This window comes from Passer domesticus, chromosome 9 (genome assembly GCF_036417665.1).
Source record: "Passer domesticus isolate bPasDom1 chromosome 9, bPasDom1.hap1, whole genome shotgun sequence".
NCBI classification, from domain to species: domain Eukaryota; kingdom Metazoa; phylum Chordata; class Aves; order Passeriformes; family Passeridae; genus Passer; species Passer domesticus.
Genome location: NC_087482.1, coordinates 34,547,668 through 34,569,762, shown reverse-complemented (window position 1 = coordinate 34,569,762; position 22,095 = coordinate 34,547,668). Strand labels below are relative to the sequence as shown.

Sequence of the window (22,095 nt, the reverse complement as noted above, 5' to 3'; positions counted from 1 at the left end):
TGACACCAAAAAGTCATTTTCCAAGCAACATGCTCATCCTTGGGACACACTATTCGTAAGCCAAAGGAACTGAATTCCCTATGTGGCAGCAAGTGTGCTTTGGAGGTCATGCAATTGTTTTGATCATCATCAAGCTGTGCTCACCTGGCTCCAGCTCAGACACATGGCACTCTTCGACAGCTCCGGAGGGGCTGTGGACTTTAGCATCGATCTTGCCCTTTGCCCCATTCAGCCTTATAGCAAAGGATGCTGGCTGATTAACTTTTAATCCAGACTCCTGAGAATGCAACAGTCAGATTATCACATTCAAACTTTCATTTCAGACAGCACAAGATTTGTGGAAGGGAAATAACCACTTCAGCATTAGGGTTTTTTGATTTTAACAAAAGGCATAAAATTGTGACTTGCATTAACTCTCAAATCAGATGCTCTCTCCCTCTTAGAGGGTGGCTGATTCACCCATGTTGGCTAGGCTGACTTTTCCCATGGTAACAGACTGTTTTTGGAAGCCAGACAATTGCACCACATCAAAGTGAGGCAGGTTTACAATACTAGTCACCCATTATCACTGAGGTCAGTCCTTGGTACCCAGCACTTGATTTAAAGGATGCTTAAGCTATAGCTCCATTTTCAGCCCATTCATTCATTCCAGATTCATTCAGGGAAAAGCCTCTGATAATCCAAAAGTCTGAAAGAGTAATATGCATGTTTATATTTGCCACAAGAGGCTGCATTTAGAACGCCACCACAAGATGTCTCAAACATAAGAAAGTAATTTAAAACATGAAACCAGATGTTGTGATGCTGTCAGGCCATTGGTGGAAGGCGAGACAGCTCAACCTCTGAGCCACAGTGGTCCTCGACCAGCACAGCCCATGCAGCAGTAATATCTCACACTTAACATACTTTACCTCATTTTGTTTTCAACTAAATCCTGAAGAGGGAAATAAATGCAACTGAGTAGAACTGAGGTACAATGTATAAACAAGTCCCTGATGTGGGTTTAGTGGAGGCTGAGGCTGCACAATGGACTCAGTTACAGAATACTCAGCTTTATCTGCCTCTCCAGGACTTAATTGAAGTGAGTATTCCTGTCAAAGAGTCTTTAAATGAAACACAAGGCAAACATCAATACCACAGTGACTAATTAACGCCCTTGTAACTCCTAGTTAGAAAAGATACCACCGGATCAGGCTGTCATGGCTCATTTATACAGCCGAGGTGGAGAATTCCTGCAGCCCAGGCAAACTCCTGGGGATCACAGCTGGGACACGACCCAAAAAAGCCTTAACTGAAGTACTAATCACCACTCAAGGAGGACTGAGGTACAGTATATTTAGACACAGATTCTCAGTCTCACATCCAAGCTTCTGGCTTTGGAGATTTCAGTCAGGCCTTTAATGTTACTTGTATTTTAATGCCTGTAACCACACACATACACAAATTACATGGTTAGGTTACTAGATGAGCCCAGACCAGCTACAAAGCTGTGATTCACTCTGAGATTCACTACCTTTCGTGAATCATCTCAGCTGTGACTCTGTGGTTTTGTAGCATCAGCCAGGGCAAATCTGTACCCTGACCTCATGGTGGGGCCACCTCTGTCTGCCTGGCCAGGCCACAGTGATGTCCCAGCTATGCAGCCCTGTGCTACCTCACCCATGGAAATGCAGCTCTTCATGCACGTGCCAAATGAGGAACCAGGTACCAGCATGATCACTGGTGGTTCACCTCTAAATTTCAGTTCTCCTTGTCCTTCCTCTAGCTAATGGCACGGGAAATGTGTCTTAGCTCCTCCAATGCTATTTCTGGAACTTCTTATTCCTAATTCCCAAGTGTTATCACTTGTAACACATTTAATTGAGTCTTCTGCCTTCGAACTCTGGCTAGCCAGAGTTACCCAGGGCCAGCTGCCAAAAATCTCTCTGGCTGCAAGCAGATCTTGACAACAAGCACCAACCAAGACAAGGCTATTACTCAGAAAAAAGGGCAACCATTTTGGTTTTGGAGAACAAGGACGAAATCAGTCTCTGTGGTAAGTTGTAGAGATGTTTCCTTATGTCTCACCTGAAGACTAGTGACAGTGAGCCTGCGAGCATCATCGGAGGGGGCGATGACAGGAACCAGGTAGGGGCTTTCAGGAATGTGCTCATCATTGAACTTTATGGACACCTCATAGTTGCCTGCAGAGAGAAGAGAAGCAGTGAGTGTTCTTAGTTTCTTTCAAAGTCACAATCAGTGTTGTTTCCATGTGATTTGGTCTCAGAACATACCTGGCTCTTGAACTATATATGATGCACCACAAGATCCATCTTTATGGTCATCAAAGGTGATTTCTGCTTTACTTGGGCCTTCTACAGCAATAGACAGCCCTCCAGCTCCAGCTTCCCGTGTCCATATGCTGAACTCAGCTGTTGAAGCACACGAGACCACACAAAAGGGTAAGTTTGCTGCTGGGTTGCAGCTTTCTCCTAACAGACTAAAGTTCCCCACTTGAGCATATTTGAGAATGGTAGCTCATCCCACCATCCTAGGAGATACTGCTTAGCAGTTTCAGAGGCTCCTGTTAGCCAAAACACTGCACTGCTGACCTGCACACAGCAGATTCTGGAGCCTGTGGGAGCAGAGGACTCACCTGGAACACCTGTCTCTCCACGCTCCAGCCCTGGGCCTCCAGCTCTCACTTTGTGGGCTCCTCCCTCGCCCAGCGGCCCCACGGTGAACTGGAAGGGGCTGCCTGGCACGGGCTGCCCTTTGTATTTGACATCCACAGTGTGGACCCCCATTTCTTGTGGCACAAAGCGGACACAGTAGGTGTTTTTGTCACACTCTACAATTTCGGCATCAAAGTTTCTACCAGAGGGACTGGTTACCTGGGCCGTCATATCAGCACAATCAATTTCTAGCAAGAGAATAAAAAAATGCAGATTAGAAAGTGACAAAGGGTTTTGGCAGCAGGACCTGAGCTCAAGTGACTACCCAGTACAAATAACAAGAAGCACACAGCTATCTGTGTGCTTCTGAGCAGAAAACCTGGCCAGCTGCAGCCTCCCAGGTGCTACAGAGGCAGATGAAGTGGCTGGATAAGTGCAGCCAGCTAAGCCTGGCCTACATGATTCACAATTTCCAGACAGCAGTACAAACATTTAACAGCCAACATGATCTCAAAACCCTGGAGCTAAAGTGAGCTGTGCAGCCCATTCTCCAGCCTGCTGAAGACAGAATAAATTAAGGCCTCACTAGTATTTATTTTTTCATGTGTTGATCATGGTTATGCTTACTTTTAACCGTTTGAAAAGACACATTACCAGTGTTTCTTCCTTAAGATATGTTACTATGAGGATGTCCTTACAAAACTGAAGTTTGTTTTTTCCCTTTCTCAAGTACCCCATGCTATACAAGTGCAAGTTGTGGTTTTGGGGATAAGGATGTTGCTGCTTACCTGGGATTTTTAGGTTCAGATCACATATGCTTCCTACTGTTGCAACAGAAGGAGCCCGTCTTGTTCGTGTGATGCTCTCCTTAACTCTTCCTTCACCACTTATCTTCACGCTGAATGGGCTGCCTGTAAGTATCACAGCAAGTCATTTCTCCTCTGCTCATTACACACACCACTGAGGGCAGAAATGAAAGCTTCCTCTGACTTGTAGGGAATCACAGGGGAACTTTATACCAAATTCAGTCAAGCCCAAGTCAAATACATGCACGTAACCAGAACAGTTTTGGATGCTTGCTACCTGGGGAGAACCTCCTCGAATCTTTGGGACTTATGGTCACAAAGCCCACCCACAGTTCCAGAGCACTGGTCAGCCAGGTAAGACTTCTGTTGTACTATTCAAAAATTTGCCCAATACTTCTGCTTACCTGGAATATGTTCATCTGCAAATTTAGTGGACACAATGTACACACCAGGTACAGTTGGAAAATAGGACACTTTGCAAGTTCCATCTTCTAGATCTTCAGTTTGGATCTCTACCTTGCTGGGTCCTTCAACTGCCAGTGAGATCCCACCATAACCTACAATATAAATAAGTTATCCTCAATTTCCAAAGCTCTATTCTAAATCTGACATAAAATAGTCCAAAGTCATAGCAGGTTCTAGTTGGTAGGTTTGTATCATAATGTGCACATAGGAGTTGCACAATGCCATAATGGCATTTCTGTACTCCTAATCAGTCAGAGGCACAGCATGCATTCAGCTCCTAAAATTCTCTGACTATATCCCTTTTTCTTTCAATAATGTTGAAAAGTTATCTACCAAGCCAAAAAGTTATCCAAGGCTCCACATTAAACTGACAGGGAAATAACTATGTTCCTCATTTCCTTCTTGAAGTATCAAATGATACTAGAGCCAGCACCACCTCAGTGATGGTCCCTCTTGGTTGTAATAAAGGCATGTGCCAGGACCTTACAAAGCATATTCTGAAATAGCACTGTGGTTACTAACTGACAGCAATGACTGTGCTTAATGGCAGCTGCTGCTTTGCAGCTTGTGACCTGGTGGGTGCATGCTGAGGGAGGCAGTGCTCTGTGTACAGTCAATATATATCTCACAGCATCTCATGGACCCTGAGGGAACTAACCAGCATCTCTTGTGTCTACAATGAAGTCACACATTTCAAAGGTTCGTCCTTCTACCAAGCCACGTCCAAAAACTCTTGCCCGTCTGGCATCCCCGATCTCAGACTGGACCACCATGATTGTCACAGGGCTGTTTGGTACATGGCTCCCATTTTTCTTGATGCTAACCAGATGTTCTCCTACTTCCCGTGGAATGAATGAGATGCCTACAAAGCAGAGAAATGTGAGAAATTAATTCAGTTTTTATTTGTGTTATACTTGATTTAAATGCCTTAATCACACCAAGAAATGAAATACTGGAAGAGGAGTCTCTTTACTGATGTTGCTCTCAAGTGAACCACAAGGCCATTCATATATGCTGACAACCTGGCACGTCACATGCAAGCTAAGACAAGAGGCCACTCTTCATACTTTTCTGTCTTTGGACAACTGTAGCAAACACTTTGAACCACTTGGTTCAACAACACTCTTCTGGGAAGGAGCACAGAAGTCAGTCATTTTACAAAGCAAAGCAAACTGGAGTAAAGACTATCACAGTAATCTGTCAGATCTTACCAATGTGGTTATTGGGCAGCCTCTTCAGAAGACAAGGCTCATCACGACCAGATGGGGCTTTAATGCTGGCTGTTAGGAGACTGAGATCAGTCTCATTGATATCCAACATGAAGTCAGCAGCAGAACCAAGCTTAACCTGAGAACGTCTTCTGTTATCATCTGAATACATAAAGAGAAATGAGTCACAAAACATTACAAGGTTAAGTGCAGAACAAGTCAGAGGACTTCAAATTCCTGCCACAAACCAGGTTCCCCATGGTATCAGAGGTTAATTTTTAATATGAAGTGCTTCCAGAAGTTTAAACTTTATACCTGTGATCTTGGCTGTGAATGGACTGCCTGGAATGTGTTTGTCATTGTATTTTACCAGGATGCTGTAGTTCCCAGGTAGAGTAGGCAGGTACGTGACTGTGCATGTCCCATCTTTGTTATCAATGCAACTGATCTCTGCTTTTGAAGGTCCTTCAATAGCCAAGTCCAGCCCACCTAGGAAAGAAGTAGAGTGGCACTTCTGTAAATCTTTGTGAACACCAGGTCCAAAGAGAAATATCCAGTACCTGGTACTAAAAATGGAGCCTAAAATGTGTGTTTTCAAAGGACAGCAGCAAAACCAGCTCAGACCAACCCACTAAGGCCACAGTTCTATCCAGTCTTTAGATTTACCGAACAGTGATTCCACATCCAGTCATCATCCCCTAGATTTAAGCTGCTTTCAGTTTATTTTTAATTGAACAAATAATTTGCACCCAGTACCACAGGGTACATCTACTGCTCTCAGGAAGGGGTAATAAACCAGTTTTCACTTATATTGCATAAGTCATTTGTGTCACACCACAGAGATTCACAGCTGGACAGATGAACGTAAATCAAAGCCAAAGTGCATTACACTACCAAGAAGTTCCTTGTTTAGGGTAGGATGGGTTTAAAGGACTGACTTACCCTCTCCTGCATCTTCTGTGACAATGGTGAAAGTTGCTGGTTTATTCGCAATCCCATAAATGAGGCCAGGCCCATAAGCAGACACACTGCCACTGTTGGGGTAATTGACATAGAACTGCAGAGGGCTCTCTAAAGGGGAAAAAACCCAAACAGAAGCACATGTAAGGACGAGTGGGCTGGACTACAAGAACTGATACCCCTGTTCCTGAATGCCCTTCTTATTACGTGGTATCCGAAAAACCTTACTGTGACTGTAATGCACTTAAAAACCAAATAAGCCTCTGTTTCCATCCTCAAAAGACACTTTTCCACAATTTGTGCCACATTCAGTCATGGAAGAGTAAGTGTTACTCTAGTTACCAGAGATAAGCTTAAATGATGTTGCAATTCATTTTGTTCACTGCAAGTTTATTTTTAGCACATTAAATCAGAAGATGACTCACAAGCAGGCTTTCAGTTCAGGCACTGATTCTGAATTTTGGTAGCCCAGAATTAGGAACTAGCACAGCACATTGTCTGACTCAATGAACCTGAACTAGCAAATTTGAAGGGTATCCAAAAATGTATTTGCCAGCCTCAGATTAGCTAAGCTGGTGCACAAGAACAAAAAGTACAGTCACTAACAACCAACAGTGGATTCAAAAAAAGGCACAGATAGCTCTTCAGTCCAAAGATAGATTTTGCAGCTGAGACAGTAAAAGGTTTGATTCATGACAACCTTCCAGAAAGAAACATTGTGGCACATCATCTTTCTATCCCAGCACAGGGTAATGGTCTCAGAGAGCCAATACAGCAGGGGTATTGGGGGTGCTATATCCATAAAGTGCTGAAGAGACTGAAGCAGCACCACACTTCACATCACTGAGCTCCCCACTTCAGCCTAAGTTGTGCTGTGTTTCTGTACAAACAGAACCAGCAGTCCCTCTCAGGCAGTGCTGAAGGTATCTTGTCTCATATCTACACATCCCTCTTCAGGTCTGCCCCTTTCTGCCCAGTCCCCAAAGCCAGCATGGCTGGAGAACCACAGGGCAGCCAGGCAATGCAGTGCTTCCACTGGGGAGCTGGTGAAGCAAGGACAAAAGAGAAATGGAATGAAATGCAGTGGTTTCTGTTTGTTAAGAAGCAGCCAGGAAGAAAGAAAGATTACAGCATAATATGCATGTGTGTTATATTTTATTGCAATCAGATGGAAAGAGTAACTATAGTATTTCAACCAATCAATTCTCCCCACAGATTTGAGATTTTTTGCCAATGCAGTTTTAAGGATAAACACACACTGTAACCAGTAGTTTTGTTGAGCACCATGGCAGTAAATTTCAACCTGAAAAACTAGTAGTTAGAAAATTGTATGTTTCTTCTTCATAATAAAATGCCACAAAAGCTAGTTTCCCCAAAACCAAAATCCATTTTAAGCCTGGCTGGTACTATTAAACCACAATGGAAGCTCACATGTACTGGCACTTACTCCTTTGCTTTAGTTCTCTCTGGACTGTTTGCAGAGAAAGGGCTGCTGAATGGGAAAATATCCTGGGCAGATCTTTCCACAGCATGTATGACTTAGCTATAGAACCTCACCAGGGAGCAGATGCATCAGCAGGACCCTGCACCCAGATTTGCATAGCCTGCTTTGTCAGACTTACCTGGGATGTGATTTCCCATGTATTTTATGTGCATTTCATGCAGCCCAACCTCAGTAGGAGCATATTTCACTGTTACTGTGCCATCTTTATTATCCACGATATCTGGTGTATCCATCTTTCCAGAGGGCATGTGTACTTCACCTACAAAAGGCCACCATGGGAGTTACAGAAGGAGAAGCTGCCTGCTTCCCCTCTCCCACCCACAGAGAATTGTCTAGCCATTTTAAACAAGCATTTTCAATTGTTAAATTCCTTACCCACAGGCACAAATAGGAGACTAATGGGAACACTAACCAGACATGTTTTCTACTTAAGCTACATGAATACAAGGCACTGGTAGACATCTGGCAAACAGTCCTGTGACCTTACAAACTCTACAGGCAGAGCTGTTTGCTGCAGCCACAGAGCTTTTCACAGCAAGCTGCATAAAAAGCACTAATCCACCTCGTAGCAAGATGCTCCCTCTTCTGCTGCACTTTTGAAAAGGAAAGTTTATTCCTTCAAGCTGAGACAGGCCAGGGCTTGGGTTGGGATTGCTAAGCTAGAGACCTTGTGTGTAGGAGCTTAGTGCAACCAGGGGGCTACTGGAGCAATGCTCTCAGCTGCCAGACCTGTAGAAGAGGGATCATCTGCTTTGGAGAAGGTATCTGTAACAGGAATGCAGAATTAACTGCTTTACAGCATCCGCAGAAAAGAAATAATGGAGTTTACCAGGGATGCATGTAGCTGCTCCAGAAGGGAAAAAGCATTAATAGGCCCTACAGCTAGCCTAGCACTAGGCCACAGCAACACACCAAGAATCCCCTCACTTAACTCAAACCATTGAAGGGGGATATCCTACTCATCCTCAGCGGGTGCCATTCAATGTGAAATTAAACAGCTATATTGCTGGCAGGATACAAACCTCCCACACACACTGTGGTCTAGACCACCCAGTCTGTTACTGCAAATGGATAAACACACTAACAAAAAGCACGAATCTCCCTGAGGGGCACTCCAGGTACCTGTTATTTCTCCTTTCCTTACAGCAAAGGGGATAACCATATCAAAGGGCCTGAACCCCATGCCGTTCATGTCTCCAACGGGGACATAAGCTTCTTCTGTAACCTAAAGCAAGCAAAAAGATGGGTCACTTCAAAAGGGCTGGTAGAGCCAAATGATCACTGAGCAATTCCACTGCAAGCACAAGCAGAAGAGAGTGTGCAGTGATTATTGCAGCCAGCCAAGGACTGGGCTCCACCAGAGCAGTGTCCGGCCAAGCTCTCCTTTACAACACCACACCACAGAGCAGAGCAAATCAAACACGGCGCGATGGAAGACATGCTGGAAAAAAGGAAGAGATAAAAATGGAACACAAAGGGATGGAAGACAATGTAGTGCACACAAGACCCAAAGTGGCTCCATCTGAAAGGATTTAGTTGCTTAAGGCCTGGAAGAGAAAGTGATTTTTAAATGGGGCAGAATGATTGCAACACAACATGGACAAAAGAAACAAGTTTCACAATGCGACTCTGAACTCAAGACACTGATTTTACTGGGAAAACAAAGCAGTGCACTCAGGGTGCTTTTGCCAACAGCAGACATTTCAGAAGTGGAAGCTGTGGGTGCAATGATCCTCTTCATGTTTACATGAGTTTATTTGGAGACTCCCTTCAAGCAGCAAAGAAAAAACAAGGTCTGGATCCCAAGAACAATTGATGAAACAGAAAGAATGAACACAATGACCAGAGCGATCAAGCAATCCCAAGAAGCAGGCTGTCATCTGAAATGGAACACAGATGGGGAGCTGAAAAATGTAAAAATTGTACCCAAGGGCGGAATCCGGGGGGAGAAGCACCCACTGGCTCCTGTGACTGTGCGGAGACATCATCTGCATCTACAGCCTGGGCAGGGGTAGAGGCAGGTTAGTTGTTATTAGATGCTGTTCTGGAATGAAGGCATTCCTACCTGCCATAGCTCAGAACACTGCTCCTTCCAGTTCAACACCTTCCTCCCACCACTGTGTAGCCCTCCCAGTCCTCTTGCCATAGCAAAGACCTGGATCCAGTCAGGGAATGTGGGAAACTGCCCTTATCTGCAGGCACTGGAGGAAGCACCAGTGGCACAGCAAAGGGACAAAGCCAGTACATGCCATTGTTGCATGCTTGGGAGGGAAGTGGAAAGCTGTGCCTGAACACTGGTGGAATTGAATATCAGAATTGCTTTTTTATGGGACTGATGCAGTGAAGGAAAGGAAAGGTTTACACATAACATGAGAGTCCCTGAGTGCTGTGCAGCACGACATGCCAGCTGGGAGGCAGGGGAGCTGGCTGCTGTGGGAAGGCTGCTCCAGTTCATGCACTTGGGTGAATGACCCAGCCCACGTCCAGCCACAGCAGCAAAGCCTTTCTTCTGATTCATAGCTGGGACTGCGTCGTCAAGACACCAAATGTGTTTTCCTGTGGCGCAGCCGCTCTTCTCACCAGGTGTGCCAAGAGCATGACTTGCAAATTCCCATCTCCCCCATTAACCCAACACGGGTGGCTGGCACTGACACCCATGCAGGCAGCTCCCCCAGACTCAGCCATCTCAGCCCCTCCTGCCCATTTACACCACTGCAAACCACCCTAATGAAATAACCCACTGAAAACTTCTGCATGGGTGGACTCCACTGAGAAAACCAATGCAAAACAGAAATGTTGCTGTTTCAGTGTTCTCTGTCCCCAGTTGAAACACCCAAGTCAAACACAATGTATCAGTCAGCTAGGAAGTGGGAATTTTGGCTGGCCAGGATTGGGCTCCCTGACCTCGAGAGGCATTTCCTGTGGTGAATCTTGAGCAGTGACCAAGGGAGTAATTTCTCTCAAGGAAATCTTCAGACACCCGTAGCAATCTGCCAGGATGACAGGTAGGAAGAGCCAGAGTTGTGGACCCCAGGGACTTGCCCGCAAGCTCCATCTGGACTCAGTGCAAGTACAGTCCTTGATTTCAGGGACAGAGATGCACCAGAGGCTGCTTGGGCTGAGATTACAAGACTGAGAATTGTTTTGCCAACACAGAGAGATGTTCTTCCACAAGAAGGGCTTCTGTGAGCCCTGAGAGGCACCTAGTCTGCTTCTCAGGGGACTGGGGTCTTGTTCGCTAAATGTGGAGTACTGCACTTAGGAAGGAAGATAATTAGACGGAGGGAAAATTTGGCTATAACAGTTTAAGTAGCAATTACAAATAATTTTTAAGTGTGAGCTAACAGTCTGCTTTCCCTGGGATCTGTCAGCAGACCATTCCTTATTTTGGGATCATCCTAATAAAAAGTGAGAGACAGAGGAGGCAGAGCACTGTATCTGACAATGGCCAACATAATTAGTTGTAGAAGCTAACTACAACCACCCTTACATCATTTAGGAAAAGAACTACACGGGCAGGAAATGAAAAACAAATTTCTTCGAAAAGCCAAGTCTTCATCCTCTGGTGGTTTCTATCCCACTTCACTTAACCATATTGCCTGCTCAAAATAAGCTCTGCAAGGAACAAGGATTCATTAGCTCCTGCTAGCCTAATAAATATCTGAACATTTACACACAGAGTTAACCTATTACTAAACAAAAGACGGCAGCAGGGATCTGAGTGGGAGGTACTTCTGGAGCAGAACTGGCTTACCATGACGGTGAAAGGACTGTTGGGAATGTCCACCCCACCAAAGCGGACATAAATCACGTAGGTTCCTGGTTTGGCAGCGGTGTAGAAGATATCATAAGTCCCATCCTCATTTTCAACAACATCTGCTTCAGCTTCTGTCCCATCTGGCGTGAGGACGGTACACGTCACTTTTCCCTTCCCTGCTGATTTGGCGTCCACCACAAAACCAACCTCCTCACCAGTCTTCACAGTGGGTGCAATTCCAGGACCTACAAGGCAATTTTAGTTACAGGAAGCATTCACAGGACAGTTTTCCCAGGCAGATAGTCTGTGAGGTGCCTGGGGAGCATGGCACCAAGACACTGGTCCCAAGGAGCCACAGATGTGGTTTTGGAAGCAGATGTACAACAAGGGGCATTTGTAAAACTGGTCAGCACAGTGGTATGCTAAAGCTGGCTACCAGCTCTCTTCCTCCTCTGCAATCAGAGAGGCTGGATGGGAAAAGAGAAGAAAAAAGCGAAGTTTGAAGAAGAAAGCAATGTCTTAACCCATACTCTTATCCTACTTCTTTATGCAGAGCCAAAGGCACTTTCTTCTGCCAGCAACTGGGCTGCACTGCTTTAACATAACCTCCCTGTGTAAGCAGCTATAAAAGGGCACACTTTCTCCACCATTACCCACATACAATTTTCCACTGTTCTGCCACACATCCCAAAAAAAGAACACCATGCAACAATGCCAAAATTGTAGCAATCAGATCTAGCTTGAAGAACACTGTGTTTAAATGAGAACTATTATGTCTTATTTGCAGTAGTACCTATTGAATACTCCTGCTTCTGACCCTCACTTGTTACCAGGTAAGTGGCTCATTTTCAACTGGCAACGAACCTGCTGGTTTAATACATTGGCAGTATTCCAGCACTTACTCCTACAGTGATTGCATTTCAGCTTTACAGCACTGAATCAGAAGCACTTCTTGGAAATGGGAAATTTTAGCTGGCATCTGGCAGTAATCTCCATCTCAGTTACTTTCAATAGTTAGTGATTTGAGTTACTTCAAAGAGTATCAGATTTACCCATTAAGGCATCTTTTAAACAAATTTTGATGGTATCTCTTCTTTTTTTGATGATATCTCTTTTTTTCTTCCATTGTGTCAGGAATGTATTTCTGTTTAAAACAACTTGATAGCAGCCAGCTGATGGACAGGCTTCAGGGGCACTCTAACTGCACAATGCCCAGGTCCAGCACAATGCCCACACACTCTCACAGGTCTATAACAACAGATTAAGTTACCCTGTTCAATTTGGCCTTGTCTACTTTGTTTATTTATTCTACAATCAAGGGACTTAATGTTCAGTGGTATTCTTGTAACTAGTTCCTGCTACTTCTGCTCCCTGCCACAGCCTCCTGGGAGGTGGGAGCATGCCAGTGACCAGCCCAAAGCCACATGATGAACATCTGTCCTTAAAACCTGTGTGCTCCTGCAGCAAAAAATCTGGAGAGCCCTACACCAAGGCAACAATTTTTTGAGTCATAATAATGTCTTATCTTTAGGCTCTCTCCTTCCCAAAATCCTATTCAGACCAAGGCCAATCTTGACCACACAGAAAAGCAGCAGAAACCTCCATTAATAACACCTAGCCTGAATAAGCTTTGCACATGACCAGCTGTTTACATCCTCAGAATTAATTCTGTTGTAGCTTGCAATGAAAAGCTTCTTGGAATGCTCACTGTGCAAGGAACAAGATGCAGTGGACACACACCCGTGTTATTTTTAAATCAACCTCACTTAAGTTCTCAGCTAGATTTGTTGATGCCAAAATAAGCATCAGAAAGTTGCATCTGGCTGTTTATAACAGCCCAGGCAGTCTGACAGATTTTGCTAGAGGCTGCAAGAGATCCCTGCTCACCCACAGGGTGGACACTTCCTTATCTTTAGGAACACCCCTTCTGTAAGAGCAGCCAGACTACACAAGTCTCAAGCAAGTCTTCTACACCCATCACACCTACTGTACCATGCTCAGAAGGCAGCTTTACACCCAGAACAAGCAACAGCAAAGAGAGGAGTTGAACACTGACCTGTGGCCAAACACTTGCTGGCATCCCCAGCTGGAGAGGCCCGGATCCTGTAGGGAGAGGCCGGGATATCATCTCCACCATACTTCACACCAATCGTGTAGCGGCCCGTTTTGTCAGGGACATAGGTGACTGTGTAAGTGCCATCCTTGTTGTCATGAATGTCCACTCTCTTGGGTTTGCCCTCTTGGTCCTGAGGAATGCAAATCAGAAGATTTAAGCACTATGAAGGTTTTGAATTTCCTTAGCTGGGCATCAAATCTGTTCAGAACCACACTTAGGTGGTCTCAAACAGATACAGAACTGCAGCTTTTTGAAGTTTAAAGATATTTTGCTCAATGGCTTCGTAACAAAACCAGAGTATTAGGAGCAGAAAGATATCAGACCACTATAAAACAATCAGTACTATTATTAACTACTCCTTGGTTGATATGGAATGCTTATAAGACCAGCAAGCCATTTTAATTAACTTTATATTAATTGTAAGAAGTTCAGGCTTCACTGTCATACTGCTGTTGGAAATGAAGAACACTTCCCTGTTCCCTGAGGCACAAACTGTGCAGCTCTGTCCTGAGTAAGCATGGGGTAGCTTTGGGCAGCTGCTCTCTGAAAAGTCTGAGGGCAGGGGAAAGCATTACTGGAGTCTGCTGTCAGCCCTCCTGCATGTGGCATCCAGCTGCTGGCACACTGCAAAGTCCAGAGTTAAAAGCAGGTCTATGCAGCCCCTTCAACTATCATTCCTCATCAGCTGCAAAGCACAAAGCATTTTAGAAAGTCTTCCAAGCCTGCTTACAGGGAATCACATGTTGACTCAATTTTGTATTTTGACTTAATGCTACCTGGGGTACAGTATAAGCTGCAAAGGACTTGAGATTTTAGGTACAGCACGAGATTACTTCTTTCAGGCAGGCTTGTGAAACATTTGATATTCAATAGCTCAGAATAAGAAGCAAACAAATACCTGCCAGAAGGACCACCTAATGCACTTCTACCAGAGAGGTCTTGTGGAACTTGATCTTCAAAGCCCCAGCCAGGCTAGGAGCCCTGATAAGCATTCTGGAACCTTTAAGAGCATGCTTGCACACCAGAATGGCAACTGCTTTGGTGCACCTGAGCAGGCATTGAGACAGGACAAGAGCAAGAATGCAGAAGGGCAAGTACAACCAGGCATCCCATGACCTAGGCATGCCAGAGCTCAGCTATGTGCTTTATGGTCCACTAACCAGACACCTTTTTGCTGAGGCCACAGAGTCCATACACCAGAAACTTCTGAAAGAGTAGTAACAAAGATAAATCAAAACATTCCTGCAGTATCTCCTTAAGCAGCTTGTGACTTCTGGCAAGCTTGAGGGAGATGTGTGTGGTAATTTATCATAACATGATGCTCAGAGTGGCTGTTATCTCATGGCCTTGGCTGAACACTGCTGGAAGACTGCCTCCATTTCAATTGTCAGTATTTTCATAATCTTAGGAGAAATTACTTATCTCATTTTGGGCATTTGCAGAGTGTAAAGTTAGGCAAGACCCAAACAGAGCACATCTGATGACTTTAAGAGAGAAGTTTCACAAAAGCACTCTCAAGAGCTTCACAAATGCAGGGTGCAAGACTTTCCTGCACCAGTCCTTCGTGTCCAGTCAGCAGCCCAGTCTCCAGGACACTGGTATGTTAGGATAAAGCTGTGGACATTTCTGAAAGGAGAGACTCATGCTCACCTAGAAAACATGTTTCCTCTCCTGCTTGCTTTTGTTACTTACCGTGATCTGTACAGCCAGAAGTCCCTGCCCAGCATCCTTAGCATCCACAGCAAACTCCACAGGCAGGCTGGCTAGAATGCCATAGGAACTGAGCCCTGGGCCACTCGCTGTCACTTTACTGGCATCGTACGTAGGAAGCACCTTCACCTTGAAGGGACTTAAAAGAGCAACCCATTATTTTCCCTCCTCCCAAGTCAGTGGCTGATAGTTGCTGCAGTACATGCTATACAACCCTCTTACACTGCCTGCTGCAGGTGCTGTGGGCTCAAAACATCACTGAACCCCAAAGTCATGCAAGGAGCTGCACTGGTTAAATAAAAAGGACCACAGCCAGTCCATAAATGGTGCTTACGTGCTGGGAGAACACCATTAGATTGTTAAATCTTCAGTTCTCCAAAGTTTCTCTTATCATCTTACCTTCGAGGAATCTCTTCATCAGCATATTTGACAGTGATCATGTAGGGTCCCTCCTGCATAGGGGTGTACACCACCGTGTGGGTGCCATCTCCATTGTCTACCACATTAACAGGTCCCACAACTCCTAAAAAAGCAATACATTTTTTTTTCTCAGATATGCTATTAAAATACAGTAATTTTCTGCACAAAGCTACAAGATGGACTGCTCATAACAAATTTCAATTTTTTTTTAAATGAAAGCAACAGGCATAGATCAATGATCAGTTTCCCTTATTTTATATTCAAAGCCATTGACTTGAGATAGATTTTTTATCCACTGCTCTCTGGGCTCCCATCTTCTTGCTGTAAATAAAAGCTAGCATGAAAATACTGGAGAAAGATCTGCCTTTTGGTACAGTCTAGGTCAAGAGCAATTGCTAAAGGTGTATTGAAGATCTTTCAAGACAGAAAATAAGTAATGCTTATAATTGTCTGAACAGTCATTTGCAAGATTACTTCATATTACTGGGATTCACTGCACAGAATTGAGCTCTAAAGCCAGTTGGTGTATAGCATTTACCAGCTGAGTCTTTCACAATCAGGTGTTTAGAAAGGCAGGCTTGCTGCCTAGGCAAGAACACCCTGCAAGCTGCCAAAGACCTAAGAAAGCAGGATCAATTATTTCAATTTGCATTAAGCTAAATCTACAACAGATTATATGACATATCAGTTCAGATCAACACACAAAGCAGTCTACAATTACAAGTTGGCTTTAAAACACAGAAAGGATTAGTAGTAAAGCAAGCACAAAAGAAATGTATGTAGCTGCCATGCACAGCCTAAAAGCAACACCGTTGGTTCCCACTCCCTCCTGCAGATGATTCTTGCTGCTGCCAACCGGATTTCCAAGAACCAAAACTGCCAGTAGTTAGTGAGAGTTCAAACCTGTCTCAGTGTCACCCTTTGGAGCACCTTTAAAGAAATCCGAAATGGCTTTCAATGGGGAGCGCCATCCCTGGGAATCCGTCTCATCCGCTAGAATTAAAGAAGTGTTACCTGCAGGGCACCTGCACAGCAAGACTGACTCTCCAGTGGGGGAGGCAGCTCTCACCTCCCAGCAAGGTGAGACTTGCAGCCAACAGCTGCTCACTGACAAGATTCTGTGCCACTGAGACACGGCTCTCTAGGTTAATGCAAACACCATTAATGCTATCGCTCGAAGGGCCTTGCTGTTCTCTGGGGACCAACTACCTGGGACACAGCTCTCTGCCACAGCATGACTGGGTCAGCTGCCAAGAGGCACACAACAGATGAACAGGAGCAGAGGGAAATGCTCATTCAAGTGGCATTGCCACCTTTGCAAGCAGGGCCAGGACCATGTTACCTGCCCAAACACAGATACGGGCACAGCCAGATGGAATACTTTGGTTCTTACCTCTGGGTCCTGTCACCACCACTTCAAGAGGGGCTATTCCTGCCTTGCTGGTGTCTACAGTGAAGGACTGGGGGATTTTGGCTCGAACAGCTGTACCCAGACCTGGTCCTGCTATCTTCACTTTGCTGGGATCCACAACATCCTTCACAGGAACCTTGAAAGGACTGCCTGGAAGTTGACACAGTAAATGTTAAACACCACAAGCTTAACAAACAAAAGGTTTTTTCTCTACCTCTCCTTAGGCTCTTTTATTACTATCCCTCTGTTGCAGGCAGGAATTACAGCCCCACAGCCTCCACACTATCCCTTTGCTTCTGCAAAAGCCAGGAGTGTAATGATGGTGCTTCTACAGTTTCACAGAATTGGTGTCAACCATCTGTGACCTATCTACTTCTCACACCTCAGGGAAAAAAACAAACATGAAAGAAACCAGAAGTGCAAATGAAGCATCACGGAGGCAATACACTTCCTTATATCTTACTGTGTTCAGTATGGCAACAAAGAGAATGGGAACAACAGGAAACATCCCCTCTTACTGCAGAACAAGATCTTTAATGCATCAACAGACCAAAGGGCTATTTTCATAACCTAAAGTATTACACACCACTTGTATATAAAACAAGTTATTTGTCAAGGGTTAGTGTCCCTTTTCCTGTTCCACTCATCTGTACCCATTTGAGCAAATGTCACTGCCTTTTCTGCCTGAATTCTGAGGAAAAGCAGAAAGCCAAAATCACATCAACATCCCACAGCACAAGGGAGATGCAGCCAACTGAGAACTCTGAGTCCATAGTTTGACTTCATCCCTCTTCTGAAAGCAACTGAGCAAGAGCTCTTACCAGGAATATGCTCTCCCCCATACGTGATGTTAACATCATAATCTCCTGGAACATAAGGAATATACTCGGCACTGCAGCTCCCATCTTTGTTATCTTTACAGCTAATTTTAGATTCTGAAGGTCCTTCAACAGTTATTCCAAGGCCACCAATTCCTGCTCCTCTGCAAGACAGAAACACACATTGTTAGAATCAACTGCTTCCAGAGCAGCTTTGTAGCCTTCACACGCTCTGGCTGCATTTTCATCCTTTTTGGAAATGTGGTATCCTGACTTCCAATGTCCACCCTTCAGCATATGCTGCCATGCAAAGCTGTTCAGCAGTGCCTCACTCAAATTTTCCTAGAATTTTCTCCTCAGTAACTATCAATCCCTCATATTGAATGTTTGCAGAGCAGAGTAGATGATGAGGTAGCACCCACAGTCATTGGCTGGACATGGCTTGGCCTTTTTAAAAATATTTGTACTGAGTTTAGCATCCTGCATTGCACACACCACTCTACTCCTCCCCCCTTAGATATTCCTTCAAGATCAAACAGGTCCCATCACCTGGTGACAACTGAAAAGGCATTGGGCTGATTTGTGAAAGCTTCTGTAAGTCCAGGTCCTTGTGCCTTCACACGTGATGGATGGCAGCCCTCTGTGACATTCACTCTGAAGGGACTGTTTGGCACAGGCACACTATCATAGGTCACGCTGACTGTGTGTGGACCTGTTAAAAAGAGGCAAACATCTCCTGAATTCCCTAAAAGTGCTCATGACTTAACATAACTCTACAAGATGCTACAGACTTCAATGTCAGTATATGGATAAGAGTTTCTTCTTGCATTTCACAAGACTTTACTAGTATTGTGTAACTGAGATTCTATCTACAAACTGTTCTTCTAAAGACAAGTTACCATAAAAGCCAGTTCTTCAAGTTAAAAAAGAGCTACTTCCTGCAGAATTAGCTCCTCTGCTGGCAGACCTCTTGCAAAGATGCCAACAAGTTACTGGCAGACCTCAGGGGTTTGCCAAATGAAAGTGGCAGAAGAGCTGCTTGCTCTTGGTTTTCCCCTTTCAAGTGAAAGAAAACAAGCCCCGAGGTTACCCTTTTCAAATGGCGTGTACTCCACTGAGTATGTTCCATCCGCGTTGTCTTGGATGAGACAGTCTGTGGGGGAGCCAGATGGGCTCGTGATCTGTGTCCTGATGTGGTCACCACCGGCCTTCGTTAGAGGTCGAGCATCCACAGTGAACTCAGTTGTAGCTTCTCGGAAGACATCTACAGGAAATGTTTTGAAGAGTCACTTCAAGAAGTGCAATATATTCCAACAACAAAACATTTGGTGAAGCATTTGATAAACAGCTTGTTTGGGAACATGAGACTCCTGTCTGTCCAAGGATCACCATGGAAACATTTTACAACTTTCAACACTCGGAATTCACGGAAAGGACTGCAAATCCTAAAAATTCTGATAACAAGTTAGTCTCACCTTTTCCTTCGACTCCTGGCCCAAACACTTTAACTCTGCTTGTGTCCACAGCCGGCTCCACTTTGACCCGAGCTGGGAATTTAGGCACTTGCTCTCCTCCGTATCTCATCTTGATTGTGTACATGCCAGCTGAGAGGGGCACGTAGGTAACGACATAGGTCCCGTCTTTGTTGTCATCAATCTGGACCTCGGCTTTGGAACCAGTGTCTGACACCATGTCCACCCGCAGCTCCCCGGGACCCGCTTCCGTGCAGTCGACATTCAGCAGCCCTGCCTCGCCTACTTTACCACGCTCCAGACCTGGGCCTGTGGCAATGACTTTAGAGACATCAAATGGCATTTCTATATCTGCCTTAAAGGGCGAACCAGGAATGTGAACTTCTTCAAAGAGGATGTTTACAAAATACTCTCCAGGCTTCGTAGGCAGGTAGGAGACAGAGCAGGTTCCATCGCCATTGTCCGAACATTCAATTTTAGCCTCACACGGGCCTTCCACTGTCAAACCCAAGCCTCCAGTTCCTGCTCCTTTGGTATCTATTGTAAATTGGGCTGGTTTTCCAACAAGGCCCCCTCGAAGACCTGGGCCATGAGCTTTTACCTAAAAGAGAATATGAAGTTGAGCTACATGACCTTTTCCATGTTTTTGCCAGAAGACTCCCTAGTTAGATTTGCTTGTATGTGGGACTTGATTAACAGGCTCTTAAAAATACACAGAAGGCACTGTCTCTTTTGCCACTCAGCCCTACATTTTTACTGGAAAGCTGATACTTCTCCTCCAATGAGGTTTCTAGGCAAGAATATTTATAATCTCCCCACAGCTGTTTTTATACAGCTATGGGGAGATTATTTCCCATGTATTTTATACATGGGAAATAAAAGGTGTAAATGTTAAAATATTTTAAGGCTCTACACATGTTTTTCTTGAAATACACTTCCTTAGAAAAACAGCATCTTAATACATCAGAGATGCTTATCAGACAGACTTCTATTAAATTAGGAGCGACACCTAAATTTGCTGTATCATTCAGGATATTTGCCTTATTTTTTATTAGTTCAACATTTTTTTCAAATACAGTGTTACAGGAATGAATTCTACAAGTCATAGAGGCTGCAAAAAGAATCACTGAGTACTCTTGAGTAAGGATGTTACTGGGTATGTTTTGGCCAAGACCAAGCCAAGTCTCATGCAATAGCCCACAATTCAGTTTTCAGGTATCAGTTGCTGTTACAGCCCCATACTGTTCACTTACCTTGGAAGGGTCTGGAGGTAACGTGGCCTCCACAGTGTAGGGGCTCCCTGGGATTGGGTTGCCATCATAACTCACATCCACCACATACAGTCCTTCTTCCCGTGGGATGTATTTTGCAGTGCTGCACTCCTTACCCAGAACTGGTTCCACCAGACATGGCACAGCTTTCCTCATAGGACTGGAAATATTAACCTCCAGTTTACCTTGCCCACCAGCTCCTTTGGTATCAATTACAAATTCCTGATCCTTCCCTACTTCCACTCCTGAAAAAGACAAACCCCATATTACATTACTTAACATCAGACAGCAGTCCAAGGAATCTCCCATGCACAGATCACTGAGGGAGCAGGTACTAGCAGAGCCCTACCCAGTCTGCATTCCTCTGCAGGCAAAAAACCCTCCCAAGCCAAACAACAAAAAAAACCCCAACAAACCAAATGCTTTGGTTAATTGACATTACAAAGCTACAGGGGAAAACAAGCCTGTAAGGTGTGGTCTGACAGTATCAGAGGCTCATTTCAGGAAAGCAACAATATTTCACAGGCTTAAGTTCTTCCACTTTTGGAAAACAAAAAGACTGTATGAATGACACTGTGCATTGTAAGAGTTTGATACATCTGAACAGCCATCTAGCCCTCAGGGAAACAGATTTCATCACTGAATGCTCAGTCTGGTGAAGCATCCAGCTCTGCTCACCACAAACTACCAAACCCCAAACACATGTTTTCTCCACATTACTATGTAATCTTAGCAAAAAAGAAAAAAAAATCTGAATTGAAATTCAGCCCTCAAGAGGACCACCTAAATAAGCGTGGGCAAATTATAAAGTTGGAGCTGGTTGATCCCCAGCTGTAGCAAGTTAAAAAGGATATTGTTTTGCCTGCTCCTGTTCCAGCAGGACATGTTGGCTATCACCCAAACTCCAGAGACCCGTCAGAGGCTTCCAAGCCCACAGGTACTTACTGTTTTCAAGTCCATTGACTATAACTTTGCTTAGGTCTAGAGGAGCAGCAACGCCCACTGTGAAAGGGCTTTTAGGGATAGGATCACCACCGTAAGTCACCAAAACCTTCATTGGACCCTAGTTGGAGAATGTACATGTTAGCTCAGTTCCCCACTTCACACAGACACACCAACACCCAAGCAGAACATAACCACATCAACTAATCTATTTTATCTGGCCATAGACAAACTTACTGGTTTATGGACACTAAAGCTCACACCACTGCAGACCTTCAAAGTACTAAACAGTTTTTATTTAACACAGGAAGAGCAAAAAAGACAGTTGTTTCCAACATTTAATTGGACTATATTCAAGCTGCCTGGCAAAGCCTCCAGCTCAGGCTGGCTCCCACCCCCACTGGCGCTCAGACCCGACAGCTGAATGAATGTCCCACTGCTCCAGACCAGGTATCCCCTTCCACCACATGGAGAGGCCAAAGCTAAGGCTGCAAAGAGGCCATATTATTATAGCATCTGAAATACCAGGGGTTTAAGCTCTACAAGTCAGAAAGATTAATGCTCTTGTGTGTTTTGGCTGG

At 44.7% G+C, this 22,095-nt stretch overlaps 1 protein-coding gene across 4 annotated transcripts in view; it reads right to left on the bottom strand.

Annotated features, from left to right (window-relative positions):
* FLNB (filamin B) overlaps positions 1–22,095 on the bottom strand; it is a 70,610-nt gene that overhangs the window by 7,256 nt on the left and 41,259 nt on the right. Inside the window, exons 19-43 of one of the 4 annotated variants that reach the window (XM_064432663.1) lie at positions 21,518–21,635; positions 20,555–20,817; positions 19,305–19,902; positions 18,920–19,093; positions 18,379–18,541; positions 17,833–17,993; positions 16,994–17,161; positions 16,504–16,593; positions 15,580–15,703; positions 15,163–15,319; positions 13,411–13,600; positions 11,352–11,599; positions 9,524–9,598; positions 8,720–8,822; positions 7,716–7,856; positions 6,076–6,204; positions 5,449–5,622; positions 5,137–5,295; positions 4,584–4,787; positions 3,865–4,017; positions 3,443–3,565; positions 2,636–2,902; positions 2,274–2,411; positions 2,068–2,183; positions 145–277 (exon numbers count right to left, since the gene is read on the bottom strand). In XM_064432663.1, the coding sequence (XP_064288733.1) occupies positions 145–277; positions 2,068–2,183; positions 2,274–2,411; positions 2,636–2,902; positions 3,443–3,565; positions 3,865–4,017; positions 4,584–4,787; positions 5,137–5,295; positions 5,449–5,622; positions 6,076–6,204; positions 7,716–7,856; positions 8,720–8,822; positions 9,524–9,598; positions 11,352–11,599; positions 13,411–13,600; positions 15,163–15,319; positions 15,580–15,703; positions 16,504–16,593; positions 16,994–17,161; positions 17,833–17,993; positions 18,379–18,541; positions 18,920–19,093; positions 19,305–19,902; positions 20,555–20,817; positions 21,518–21,635 (4,369 nt within the window). The remainder of the gene's footprint in view (positions 1–144; positions 278–2,067; positions 2,184–2,273; positions 2,412–2,635; positions 2,903–3,442; positions 3,566–3,864; positions 4,018–4,583; positions 4,788–5,136; positions 5,296–5,448; positions 5,623–6,075; positions 6,205–7,715; positions 7,857–8,719; positions 8,823–9,523; positions 9,599–11,351; positions 11,600–13,410; positions 13,601–15,162; positions 15,320–15,579; positions 15,704–16,503; positions 16,594–16,993; positions 17,162–17,832; positions 17,994–18,378; positions 18,542–18,919; positions 19,094–19,304; positions 19,903–20,554; positions 20,818–21,517; positions 21,636–22,095) is intronic. The other 3 variants (XM_064432664.1, XM_064432665.1, XM_064432666.1) reach the window with 3 other exon arrangements.